Consider the following 12,285-nt stretch of genomic DNA (forward strand, 5'->3'; position numbering starts at 1 on the left):
TATTTAAAATAACTATGGAAGTAATTTGGTCGAAAAATACGTAACATTTTTCAATCTGGTAGCTTTTTTCTTAGGAAATTGTCATTGTCCCCGCAAAATTCAAGTGGCTAACGTCACACTAAATGGAACTACCTCCATTTTTTGTATCATGGCCACAGGGCATGTTCTATCTTCTCTACTCTGGGTTTAGCCAGAAAACAGTATTTGCCGAGTGGTGGCCTATGCAGATTACCTGGCAATCATTGTCGTTTTACGAAAAGATACAAGAGCGTCTATTTAATAGTGTCACCGTATTGTTGCACCGAGAGAAAGGAATGCAGAGGCACCCCAGACAGCATGTTCTATCTCCTCTACTCTGGATTTAGGTAGTAAACGAGCGTTTGGTATATCCAGAAGACAGTAGTTGCCGAGTGGTGGCCTATGCGGATTACCTGGTAATCAGTGTTGGACGTAAAAACCCGAGCGATACAAGATTCCCCTTGAGAACACCCTCGATTGGGTAACACCGTTCATACTTTCTGAGTATTATTTTTCAAAATAGGTCAAGGAAGTCCTCGGTTGTCATTTACTGCTGCAGGGGGCCTTAAGTTAGAGCTGAGGACTCGCACTAAGCGCAGTAGACTGGCTTTAAGAAATGGTATTCAAGCCAGTCTTGCTCTATGGGGTAGTGGTCTGCTGGAACGCAATTAACACGGCGAGCATTACCAAGATATTAGTGTTAGTACAACGTACAGCGCTGACTGATATCAGCGGCACTTTTACCTTGGCATTGAATGTCTTGCTAAACAACAGGTGGATATTACGGACAATACGGCTGCTGCTCGATCACTTACAAGGCCTCGTGACTTGGGCTATGGGCTTGCTCATCTAGGACATGCTAGCGTTCTCACCAATCTTAACTTCATTCCAGACAATAGACATTATCGTGTGCCAACAATTGCCTCCTGTGCAAGTTTCAGAACAGTCATCAGTGGGGAAAGGAATTAAAATGGGGCAGTGGACTGGAGAACTGGTTCGCGGGTGGGTCGAAGTTCGACGGAAAGGTGGAGGGAGTTCTCTGTCGGGAGATCGATATAAGCCGCAAGTTTAAGTTGCCTGATCACTATAGCATACTCCTAGCTGAGGTTAATTAAAGATGCGAAGGATAGGATGCTCTGCAGTGTTACTACGGTTAAAGAATTAAACATCCACTCCGATAGCCAACGGGCTAAACAAAAGTCCTCTGTTCAACTTTGGTGCGATCGTGTGGAGTATGGGAAAGCCTGCTCTCGATTGCGGCTGCGTCGAACTATTTTAACATTAATATCATCTGGATCCCTAGACATAGCAATATACCAACTGACACGCGGATGTCTTATCGCGCATGTGTACAACTGAACCGAATATAGAAGGCTGCTGCATGTTGAATTTACGCCCAGTAAGCTAGTCGGGAGCTAATCTTAAGCCTATCTACGCAACTACCTTCTTTGAGATTATACTTCCAGAGAAAGTTTCCACACCAACTTCTAGCGAAATATTTTTTTTTTTTTGCTAGAAGTACCACATTTTTTTCTGATTCCAGAGTCCGAGCAAGCTTCCCGTGTGTTTTATCTTCATTTCGGGTTGTCGTCTGCGTATCCGAGTTAGAATGTGTAATCGGCCATTTTTAGATTGAAAGTTTTATCATAGCTGCAGTTCCATAGATTAGAACAATCAATTCATTCAGGTGAAGCAACCGTTCAACTGTCTGTTTCGTGGTCGCGGTCCACTCACGCCATGTCTGCATCGTTGCCTCAAAACGCGGACCTGTGTGCATTGCTACACGCCTTGTAAAATATATATGTTTGTACATATCGATCGCTTCCGATGTTGTAATAACGAACTTCTTGTATTCCAAACAAAAAAGTTGTTAATTAACTCTTGGGGCCCTATCAAATATCAAAAAGCTGGAAAACTATAATTGTAATCGAGAAGAACTAGGATGATGTAAATAAATATAAGACAAAAGAAAGTGAGGTTTTATACTGTAGTCTTAGCGTAATGAATGGAGACTGTCAATCAAATGAGATCGCGAATCCAAGAAGGAACTCAGTGAGCAACGTCGGTTATCAGACTTAAATACCACCAACGCCTTGACCCAAATATGAGAGGCTTGACACAGCGGTCTAGTAGGATATTGTGAACAAAGTTGCAAAGCAGTCACATCATAGCTTTAAACGTTCGATAAGCGTACATGCAATGCGACTCCTTTCAACTTTTACTGTCAATCTCCTACTTTTCTCTGTCCTTATATGTCACAAATAAGCAATGAGAAGCGGCCTGATACCGTAGGCGAGTATTGAGCTATATGAACTTTACGCATATATGAAGATAGTCAGCGAATGGAGGAAGACACTCGAGCCAAGAAATTATTTTAAACGAAACAGAAGTTTGGAAGCAAAGGAAGTGGAAGACCTCTACTGAGCTGGACGACACATTTGAGAGACGACTTGACCTACCTTGCTCGCATCGCCTGAAGTAAAAATTTTGCGAATAGTCTTTCCTTAGCAGTGGAAGTAAGCCATTGCTTCCGATAACGACATCTTCCGGGCTTATGCACCGTAAAGTGGGCGTTTATACTAAGAGACTACCAGCGCGCCATCTCACCCAATAGGTTAGGTTAGGTTAAGAGGGCGTGCGTGGGTTTTACCCACACTTCCACTCGGAGACATTTTTGTCCATTGTGAGTGCCCTCAGTAAGTACAGGGTGGCGGCAAATTCGTTTAGCTCCATTACCTCCTAGTGGTCCTCAACGAACCACTTGCTTTCCCTGATGAGCCCAAGTAGAAGCGAGACGTCCACCTTCCCAATCTCTGCCAGGCTGTCGAAGAAGCGTGAGCCTTCTTCTTTGAAGCGCTGGACATCGGCAGAGAAAGTGGTAGATCGACTCCTCTTCCTTCTCATCCTGACAGCTTCTACAGAGGGAGCTTGTTGGTATTCGCCACCGTCGGAGCATTGGTGCGATAGCACAATGACCTGTGATGACACCCGTAAGTACCCTCACCGCAGATTTGTTCAGTTTGAGAAGGAAGCTGCTGTTTTTCCTATCCAAGCATGGGCATAAGGACCTTGAGACTTCGCAGTCAACCCTATTGGTCCATAGCAAGTCCGTTGCCCTGTTCTCATATTCGTCGATTCTCCCTAGGAGATAACTCAGCGGCGGTTGAACGGAGTAATGTGGCCACATAAATCGTTCCCGAGATGGTCGGGCCAGCACCTTAATGGTGCTGTGGTACCGGAGCGTACCGGATCTGTATCCGGCAAAGGACCATCACATCGATAACACTCCCCAAAGCCTTCGGGGAGCAACCTTATCGCTACAACAACAACAACAACAACAACTCTAAGACCAAATGCTCCCTTAGCAAGCGTCCGTGGTCGGATCGTCTCTATCATATCTTAAGGCGTGAGCACGGCAAGCACATGTTGAAAAGCAATATAAGATGTGCTGCCGAAGCGACTAGTTTCATCCGGCCCTCAATGTTAGTAGTTTCGGTGCTCAGACCCTACTGATGTTAAAACAATTCCACGACTCCGGTGCGAATCACCGAACCTGTGCATCATTAGTAAGATCGCATATAGTATTTAACCACAAACGTTTATTCTATCTAAACATGCTATCAATTTGTTTTTGTTATATACAATATTGAGTCGACTTATTTCGCTGGATATGCAAATTGGCGAAGAATATAAACCTTAGTCGGCAAGCGGTTGATAATCGAAACGGACCTAAGAAGCGATCATTTTTTGTTATTAATTGAATCGCGCTTAAACGAACTTCTTGTATGGAGCTCAAAGGCAAACACGTGATATACCAAGGCGGATTTGGCGGTATTGGGCTTTGGAGTGTGAAAAAGTTTTTAGAAAGAGGAGTTAAGGTAACTTCCTTTCCCTTCTTATTTTTGTATATTTCATTAACTTTTCAAATACATATTTTGTTTAAGCGCATTGCTATATTTGATCGGCGGGTAGATCCAAGAGCTTTACAAGAACTGAAGGATGTCTATATCGATTCATCTATTTTCTTTGTGCAATTCGACATCACTAATAACGAGAGCATCACGGAGGCCTTCGAAAGTGCTATCAAGTTTATGGGTCATTTTGATGTACTCGTCTGTGGTATAATGGATGATAGTCAAGTTGAAAGAACGATTAATGTTAATTTGGTAAGATATTTTAAGGTATTAAAACTAGGAAAGCTTCAGATAATCTAAAGGCAAAGTAAAGTCCTTGGAAAAAACTTTTGAGCTAGAGTACAAAATTGCCTGTCCAATCTCAGGGAGCACGAAGAAGACCATGGTGGGATAAAAACCTTAGCGAAATAAGGTTGAGTTTCAGGAAGGTTTTCAATGAATGTCATTCAATAGGTGACTTTCACCAGCATAGTGTAACGAATTTTGGGAAAATTCTGCTTATTTGAAGTCTTCTGCTAACGTTCGAATCGCTAAACTGTTGAATAAATCACTCCAATATTCAGTATTACAAACCGGTCTTTATTAGAGTACTTTGGAAGTACTTCACAATTATACTTCACAACCAATAGCGTGTTTAAATAAAAATTGATTCGTTATTACTCAGCTTGCGCTGCTTTCATACTCTCTGTTTCCTCGTTAACCCATTTCTCCTAAAGTCTAGTAATTTCCCGAACAGTTGTAGCTCATGCTTGGTTAGTTACCAGCTATATAAGTACATGTATATATGTAGTTTATAGCCATATGCGTGTGTATGTGTTAGTAACTACTTCGGCTGATGAGTACATCTGTGTGTGTGAGATAGCTCTTCGTCACCTTCTACATAAGTGTTGCTAGCTTTAATGTGTACACGTACATAAGAGTGGCTGGTTCATGTTTTTGTTGTTGTGTGATTATTTACTAACAGTTTAGTGATGCTAATATTCGTCACAATAGGACCTCCATGAGGGAATATTAGAAAGCCATACGCATTGCAAAATTAAAATACTGTCGATAACATTGCGAGTCTATCGAGTCCAAGAAGGACTCAGCAAGGCTTGGAAAGGTTCCAACAAAAAATTATTCAAATAAGACCTTTGTCAAATGTGCTGAAGGAGGATGAGCGCGATCAGCAGCAGACACCTGGACATTCTCAATTTCCTGATGGATCCAGAGAGGTAGCGCAAATAAAACAATAAATAGCTTATCGTCCAATAAATCACTTAGGGTAGGTGGTAGTATACCCATCATGCTGCGGAAGGCTCAAAAGGGGAAGAAGAGACATGAGCTGGCCAAAGATTTCAGGCCAATAAGTCTCACATAGTATTAAAAACGCTTGAGGTATTTCTTGATATACACAAAAGAGAACTTATTGTCGAGTCTCTCCTTGCCACAGCTCAACATTTGTACGTGAGGGGAATATTCACAGAGACGACGGTATAGAAGGTAATGCGAACAGTGGAGAAATCTCTCTGCATAAACAATTTACTCTGGCAGCATTTGTTGATGTGGGAGGCGCCATCAACAACGTGAAAGCTGATGCAATGGGATCAGCCCTCGGTACGGCAGGGTTGGGGGAACCAATAAGGAATCGGATGTCATCTACTCTTCTTAACTGCGAGATATCAACAGAGCTATATATGAGGAGCGTAAATTAGTAAGCAGATATGTACAAGGTGGGTATCTAGGACTAACAAACGATTGTAAACTTCATTGGAAATAGTGCATCGCTATCTACGCCAGTAAGCCGACGTTCGATAAAAATAATGGGGCCTCAGGCCAAAGATGGGGCTATGGCTGTATAAGCCAGTGATGTGCGCAGTGCTATCGTATGACTCTATAATTTGGTGGGAAGCTCTTAGTAAGAACTTAAATCTCACGAACCAACAGAAAGTTCAGTGCACTGCGTGTTATGGTGCAACCTAGAGCTTGCCGCACCTGCCCCGCGGCGGCTTTAGACCCCATATTAAACATGCTTCCGATAGAAATGAATATTCTATAAACGTCGGTACAAACCGTACTGAGAGTCAGTAAATCTGGGTGCTAGAGGGATACTCAGAAAGAGTATAGTAGTATCCTTAATTTACTGCCGGCGCTAACTTTTGATTTTGAAATAGACTATTTTCCACGCAAACTGCAGTTTAAGGGCAGTATTAATACTATACTTTCAAGTACGTATGCTTGGTAGAGGGTTGCGGTTCCGGCACAATAACGGTAAACAAATCTACACCGACTGCTCCAAAACGAACGCAGGTGTGGGCGCTGGAATCTATTCGGCTTCTTTAGAGACTTTTGTCGTCAAACTGTCGTCAATCTGTAGTGTGTTTTCAAGCCGAGGTCCTCGCGATTTGGCAAGCCCCCATGTCACTCTGGGTCCGAAACGTAACTGGCAAGGTATCTGAGAGCAAAGCAGCAATAAAGGCGCTAGCTGCACCATACACTAGCTCAAAGCTAGTAGAATTGTGCAAGTAACTTCTAGTTGCATTAACCGACACTAAATAAATACCCATTATCTCGTTTTCGGATCATAGAACCGAAAGAAATGAAATGGCACGTGGAGGCTCCGCCCTAGGGGCAGCCAAGGAGTAAATTGCCCAAAGCTCAGACAAAGGTGAAGAGCACTACGTGGAGTGCAATTTCAAGAGCTACATGATCTATAGCCGACACTCATCAACTTATGGCGGTCTGCACCGGTCATTTAGCTTTAGGCACCCATTTGGAAAAGATGGATATTCCGCATAATGAGCACTGCAGCCGCAACTACCAAAGATACTATTGAGCACTTCCTTCGGAAGCCCCTCAGGCTGGTTGTAGCACATATCCGGTGTAGCACTCAATCAGACGAGTATTTTGGCATCAAACCGGCTTTTCATTAGCTACCTGAGCGAACTGGGTCACAGCCATTATACCTACTTACCTACTACCCAGGAAAGCTTGCCCTACCTCAAAATTTCTTTCAAAAACGCGCTGTCTTAGAAATTGTTTAAACAACGGCCTAATTGAATTTTTTTTTTTTCAAACAAAAACGGTGCTCTGAGGTAGAAAAAGATTCTTAGATAGGTCTTTCTTAAGCTGCTTTCAGAGGTAGACCTTTCTTGGACAAATTCTTAAATGGCGTGTTCTTTTACCAAGTTTTCAGGAGAGAGTTATAGAAACAAATCTGAGTTAGGGTTTCGGCAAGCCAACTCTATATATGACAAAGACCGATATTTTTTGCTTCTTTAAAGAACAAACTGTTAATTTTCTAGACTGGCATGATAAATAGCACTTTTATCGCTCTACCATATATGGATAGATCTAAGGGCGGTCGAGGTGGTACCATAGTGAATATATCTTCTGTTGGTGGTTTACAACCAATACCTTATGTATCGGTTTATTCGGGCAGCAAACATGGCGTTACGGGTTTTACGCGTTCCATGGGGGTAATTAAATTCAAAATATCAACATTTCCGAATAAAAGTATTTCAATATTTAATACTTTCCAGAATCCATATTCCTACAAACATCTTGGCGTCAATTTTATTACCATCTGTCCAGGCATCACAGATACAGATCTCGTGGCCAATCTAGAATGTAAGGCAACATTTGAATTCGCTAAAGTCATAGCAATGCGTTTCAAAAGCGCTGCATCACAAAGTCCCGAAATGTGTGCGTCAAATTTGGTAAAAGTTGTAGAAACCGGTAAAAATGGTGGTGTTTATGTTCTCGACTTGGCGATGATTGAAGAAGTCAATTTTGAAAATGTATGGGAGCCTGTTTTTAGGTAAGATGTATGTATGTGAAAAATAAATGAATGAAATTGAAATGAAAATTTGGAATACTATTTTTTTAATTTGGTGAATGGATGCTCTGCTAAGCGGCCACAATTTGGATCATGCTTGCTTTTCTTTCTAGAAACTATTATGCATATTCCTTGAGCCTTGTGAACTTGTGCTGAGTAATATCTGTGCATTTTATTTCAGCGGAGGATTATGACTTCGAGAAGACGAACGAATGGAATTCGATTGACTTATTTCTTTTGGTCAGGTCTGAGCTACAAATATTAGGATTCACACTTTACTACAAGTTTTACGGAAGTAAGGAAAATCGATCCTTCGTTCCTCGTCGTGGTATTACATTAGAAGTCCTGAGGTTAGTAAGAGGCAAGAAAGTCGCTATTATTTATGTATGTATCTCTTTCCAAACCCCTGTTCGGCTCTCATTTCTTCTAAAAATAAGTACAAAATATTATTTATTGTATTCAACTCAAGTTACTGGACTTTCATCAAGTTAAATGTTATAGAAAAGATTAGGTGTATCTGCCCCTTTTTGTCACTCGATGATGGACGGTCCTGCATGTTACTTTTTTCCAAAAGAACTCGAACCGGAAAGGAAACTGTAACCGGAGGAGGCACTAAGAGCAGAAAATAAACTTTGACCGGAGAAAACTGGAATCGGAAAAGAAACTGTACCCGAAAAAAGAACTGGAACCGAAAAATAAAATGTAACCGGAAAAGGAACTGCAGTCGGGAAAGGAACTGAAACTGCAAAGGAGTCCGTAACCAGAAAGGAAACTGTAACTGGTAAAGAAACTGAAACGTAAAAGTATCTAGAACCTAAAATGGACGTGGAGTGGGGAAAAAGAACTGGAACAAAAAGAGACACCGGAAGAAGTAACGAAACTTGAATCGGAAACAAATGGAACCGCAAAAACCCGGAAAGGGAAAGAAACTGTAGCCGTAAAAGGAACTGGAACTCGAAAACAGAGCGGAACTGGAAAAGAAAACCCGGAAAGGAAACTGTAACTGGTAAAGAAACTGAAAAGGAAAGCTATCTGGAACCTAAAATGGACGTGGAGTGGGGAAAAAGAACTGGAACCAAAAGAGACACCGGAAGAAGGAACGAAACTGGAATCGGAAAAAATGTGGAACCGCAAAAACCAGGAAAGGGAAAGAAGCTGTAGCCGGAAAAGAGACTGGAACTGGAAAACAGAGCAGTACTGGAAATGAAATTGGAATCGGGAAAAAGATGGAACCGCAAAAACCCGGAAAGGGAAAGAAACTGTAGCCGGAAAAGGGACTGGAACTGGAAAACGGAGCGGAATTGGAAAAGAAACTGGAATCGGAAAAAAATGGAACCGCAAAAACCCGGAAAGGGAAAGAAACTGTAGCCGGAAAAGGGACTGGAAGAAGAAACGAAACTGAAATCGGAAAAAATGTGGAACCGCAAAAACCAGGAAAGGGAAAGAAACTGTAGCCGGAAAAGAGACTGGAACTGGAAAACAGAGCGGTACTGGAAATGAAACTGGAATCGGGAAAAAGATGGAACCGCAAAAACCCGAAAAATGAAAGAAACTGTAGCCATAAAAGGAACTGGAACTCGAAAACAGAGCAGAACTGGAAAAGAAACTGGAATCGGAAAAAAATGGAACCGCAAAAATCCGGAAAGGAAACTGTAACTGGTAAAGAAACTGAAACGGAAAGCTATCTGGAACCTAAAATGGACGTGGAGTGGGGAAAAAGAACTGGAACCAAAAGAGACACCGGAAGAAGAAACGAAACTTGAATCGGAAACAAATGGAACCGCAAAAACCCGGAAAGGGAAAGAAACTGTAGCCGTAAAAGGAACTGGAACTCGAAAACAGAGCGGAACTGGAAAAGAAAACCCGGAAAGGAAACTGTAACTGGTAAAGAAACTGAAAAGGAAAGCTATCTGGAACCTAAAATGGACGTGGAGTGGGGAAAAAGAACTGGAACCAAAAGAGACACCGGAAGAAGTAACGAAACTTGAATCGGAAACAAATGGAACCGCAAAAACCCGGAAAGGGAAAGAAACTGTAGCCGTAAAAGGAACTGGAACTCGAAAACAGAGCGGAACTGGAAAAGAAAACCCGGAAAGGAAACTGTAACTGGTAAAGAAACTGAAAAGGAAAGCTATCTGGAACCTAAAATGGACGTGGAGTGGGGAAAAAGAACTGGAACCAAAAGAGACACCGGAAGAAGAAACGAAACTGGAATGGGAAAAAATGTGGAACCGCAAAAACCAGGAAAGGGAAAGAAACTGTAGCCGGAAAAGAGACTGGAACTGGAAAACAGAGCGGTACTGGAAATGAAACTGGAATGGGAAAAAGATGTAACCGCAAAAACCCGGAAAGGAAAAGAAACTGTAGCCGGAAAAGGGACTGCAACTGGAAAACTGAGCTGGAATCGAAAAAAAATGGAACCGCAAAACCCCGGAAAGGGAAAGAAACTGTAGCCGGGAAAGGGACTGGAACTCGAAAACAGAGCGGAACTGGAAAAGAAACTGGAATCGGGAAAAAATGGAACCGCAAAAACTCGGAAAGGGAAAGAAACTGTAGCCGGAAAAGGGACGAGCTGGAAAACAGAGCGGAACTGGAAAAGAAACTGGAATCGGAAAAAAATGGAACCGCAAAAACCCGGAAAGGGAAAGAAACTGTAGCCGAAAAAGAGACTGGAACTGGAAAAGAAACTGGAATCGAGAAAAATGTGGACCCGGAAAAATCCCTAAAGGGAAAGAAACTGTAGCCGAAAAAGGGACTGGAACTGGAAAACAGAGCGGAACTGGAAAAGAAAGAAAAGAAGAGGAATTGAAACGCAAAAAGAAAAGAATTTTGACGCACCTGTCCTTAATACGCCCTCAGGCTGGGTGTCGTAAAAGTTATACGAAAACCTTTTTCAAAGATATTTTTCGCCACCGAACGCTGGTAGTATGATCGCCTATCGTACGGAAAGGTTGAAGATCAAAAACGTATGCAAACGCTTTCCTGACCGACAAGCTTCTGCTTCTTATAACCTACAGAATGCAATTGAATACTCAAGCGGCACCCATGGATAAAACTCCACACCGTTAAAATCTTTTGAATCTCAATCTCAAACTTTTTTGTAATAAGACTGCGCGGATAAATGTTTTGCTCTTGTTCTTTAGTTTCAATGACCAAATAAGGAAAAGACCTCGATGGAATCGACTTCTTAGTTATATCGCCCTATCTCGGCTCGCATTTTGAAAACGCACTATTTTAGAAATTTTTCCAAAAAGCCCTATTTTAGGATATGTTTTGAAAACGCCGTATCACAGAATTCGTTTGCGTATCTCAGAACTGTTTTTATAAACTCTCTGTCCAACGTTAAAATTTAATTCTTCCTGAAACAACAGGGTTTTTTTTTTTTCAAAAGTATTCTAAGATGAGCCGTTCTTGAAACTGCAGCTGAGATATGGCAATATTCCACTCAGCAGCCAAAATATTGAAGTGGTTAAGAAAATATTGAAATTTACGTAAGTTAACGAGGCTCAATATCTCGGGGCAGCTTGAGCACAAATTATACGACCATAGTATTATAGCGTCATCAAATACTACACGAACAGACTACCTGATTCCGTACTTGTGCTTCGAAGAGGCTCTTAGAGGCACAATGGAGGTGGATAATAAGCGCAAGGGTGCCGAAATGGCAGACGAGACGATGCTAGCTTACACCAATGAGGCTTAAGTAATGGAAGGTGTAGGGTCTGAGGTATACTGTGCTGAGCAGGAAATAAACGGATCATACAAGCTGCTAGAACACTGTAGTGTTTTTCAGGTGGAAGTGGTAGCCTTAATCAAAGCAGTAGGGAACTTTTATACTGACAACCAAGCAGGAATGAAGCCAACAATCTCGCGTAGCACAGCACATAGCAGGTTGTTAGAGTGTAAGCAATCCCTGGAAAGAATCGAAGTATACATCTATATTGGGTCCCATGACATATGTACGGGAATAAAAGAGCTTACGAGCTAGCTAAAAAAAGCGATTCCCCCGAAGCTTGTAATAAAAAAGGACATCCGCTAGCTAAAACTGCGCATCACTCAAAGCTTGTACCGTAGATTTCCCAACCAGATTGGGCGAGATTAAGAGAAGGCGTGAGTTGTACATGATCGATCAAGAAGGCGTCACATGCTTTCAAATTAAGTGGGTTGGAGAAGGAAACTACCGAGCACGTTTTGTGCTAGTACCCTGCGCTCGCCAGGCTAATATTTACACCAACAAATCTACACACTGATAAATAATAGGCCATAGACCTATGTACCCGTTTAGATATGTCCCATTCCTAATAGCGAGATCATTAGCAGTAAAATCTGGCGGATTGAACTAAATTACCACCTCACACATATGTTGTGGGATAGAGGAGGATCCTTTCTGTCCACACTGTCCCTCCGAATTGAAAAGCGCAGAACTCGTAATGTTTCACTGCCCGCGTGTTCACGGCGAACGACACTGTACACAGAGTTTTTGGAGAGAAGCCTTCCAGTAGGAATTTAGTTCCCCTAATGTGCAGATTGTTGGAC

General features: G+C 42.1%; 1 protein-coding gene across 1 annotated transcript; it reads left to right on the top strand.

The window, feature by feature from the left end:
• The first annotated feature begins 3,694 nt into the window (after nucleotides 1–3,694).
• Nucleotides 3,695–7,779, top strand: LOC137252082 (alcohol dehydrogenase 1-like). Its single transcript, XM_067787289.1, has 4 exons — nucleotides 3,695–3,896; nucleotides 3,963–4,184; nucleotides 7,217–7,390; nucleotides 7,454–7,779. Exons 1-4 carry the CDS (start codon nucleotides 3,804–3,806, stop codon nucleotides 7,733–7,735), a joined length of 771 nt encoding a protein of 256 aa, XP_067643390.1. The 5' UTR covers nucleotides 3,695–3,803; the 3' UTR covers nucleotides 7,736–7,779.
• The last annotated feature ends 4,506 nt before the right edge of the window (nucleotides 7,780–12,285 follow it).

This window comes from Eurosta solidaginis, chromosome 5 (genome assembly GCF_040869045.1).
Source record: "Eurosta solidaginis isolate ZX-2024a chromosome 5, ASM4086904v1, whole genome shotgun sequence".
NCBI classification, from domain to species: Eukaryota; Metazoa; Arthropoda; class Insecta; order Diptera; family Tephritidae; genus Eurosta; species Eurosta solidaginis.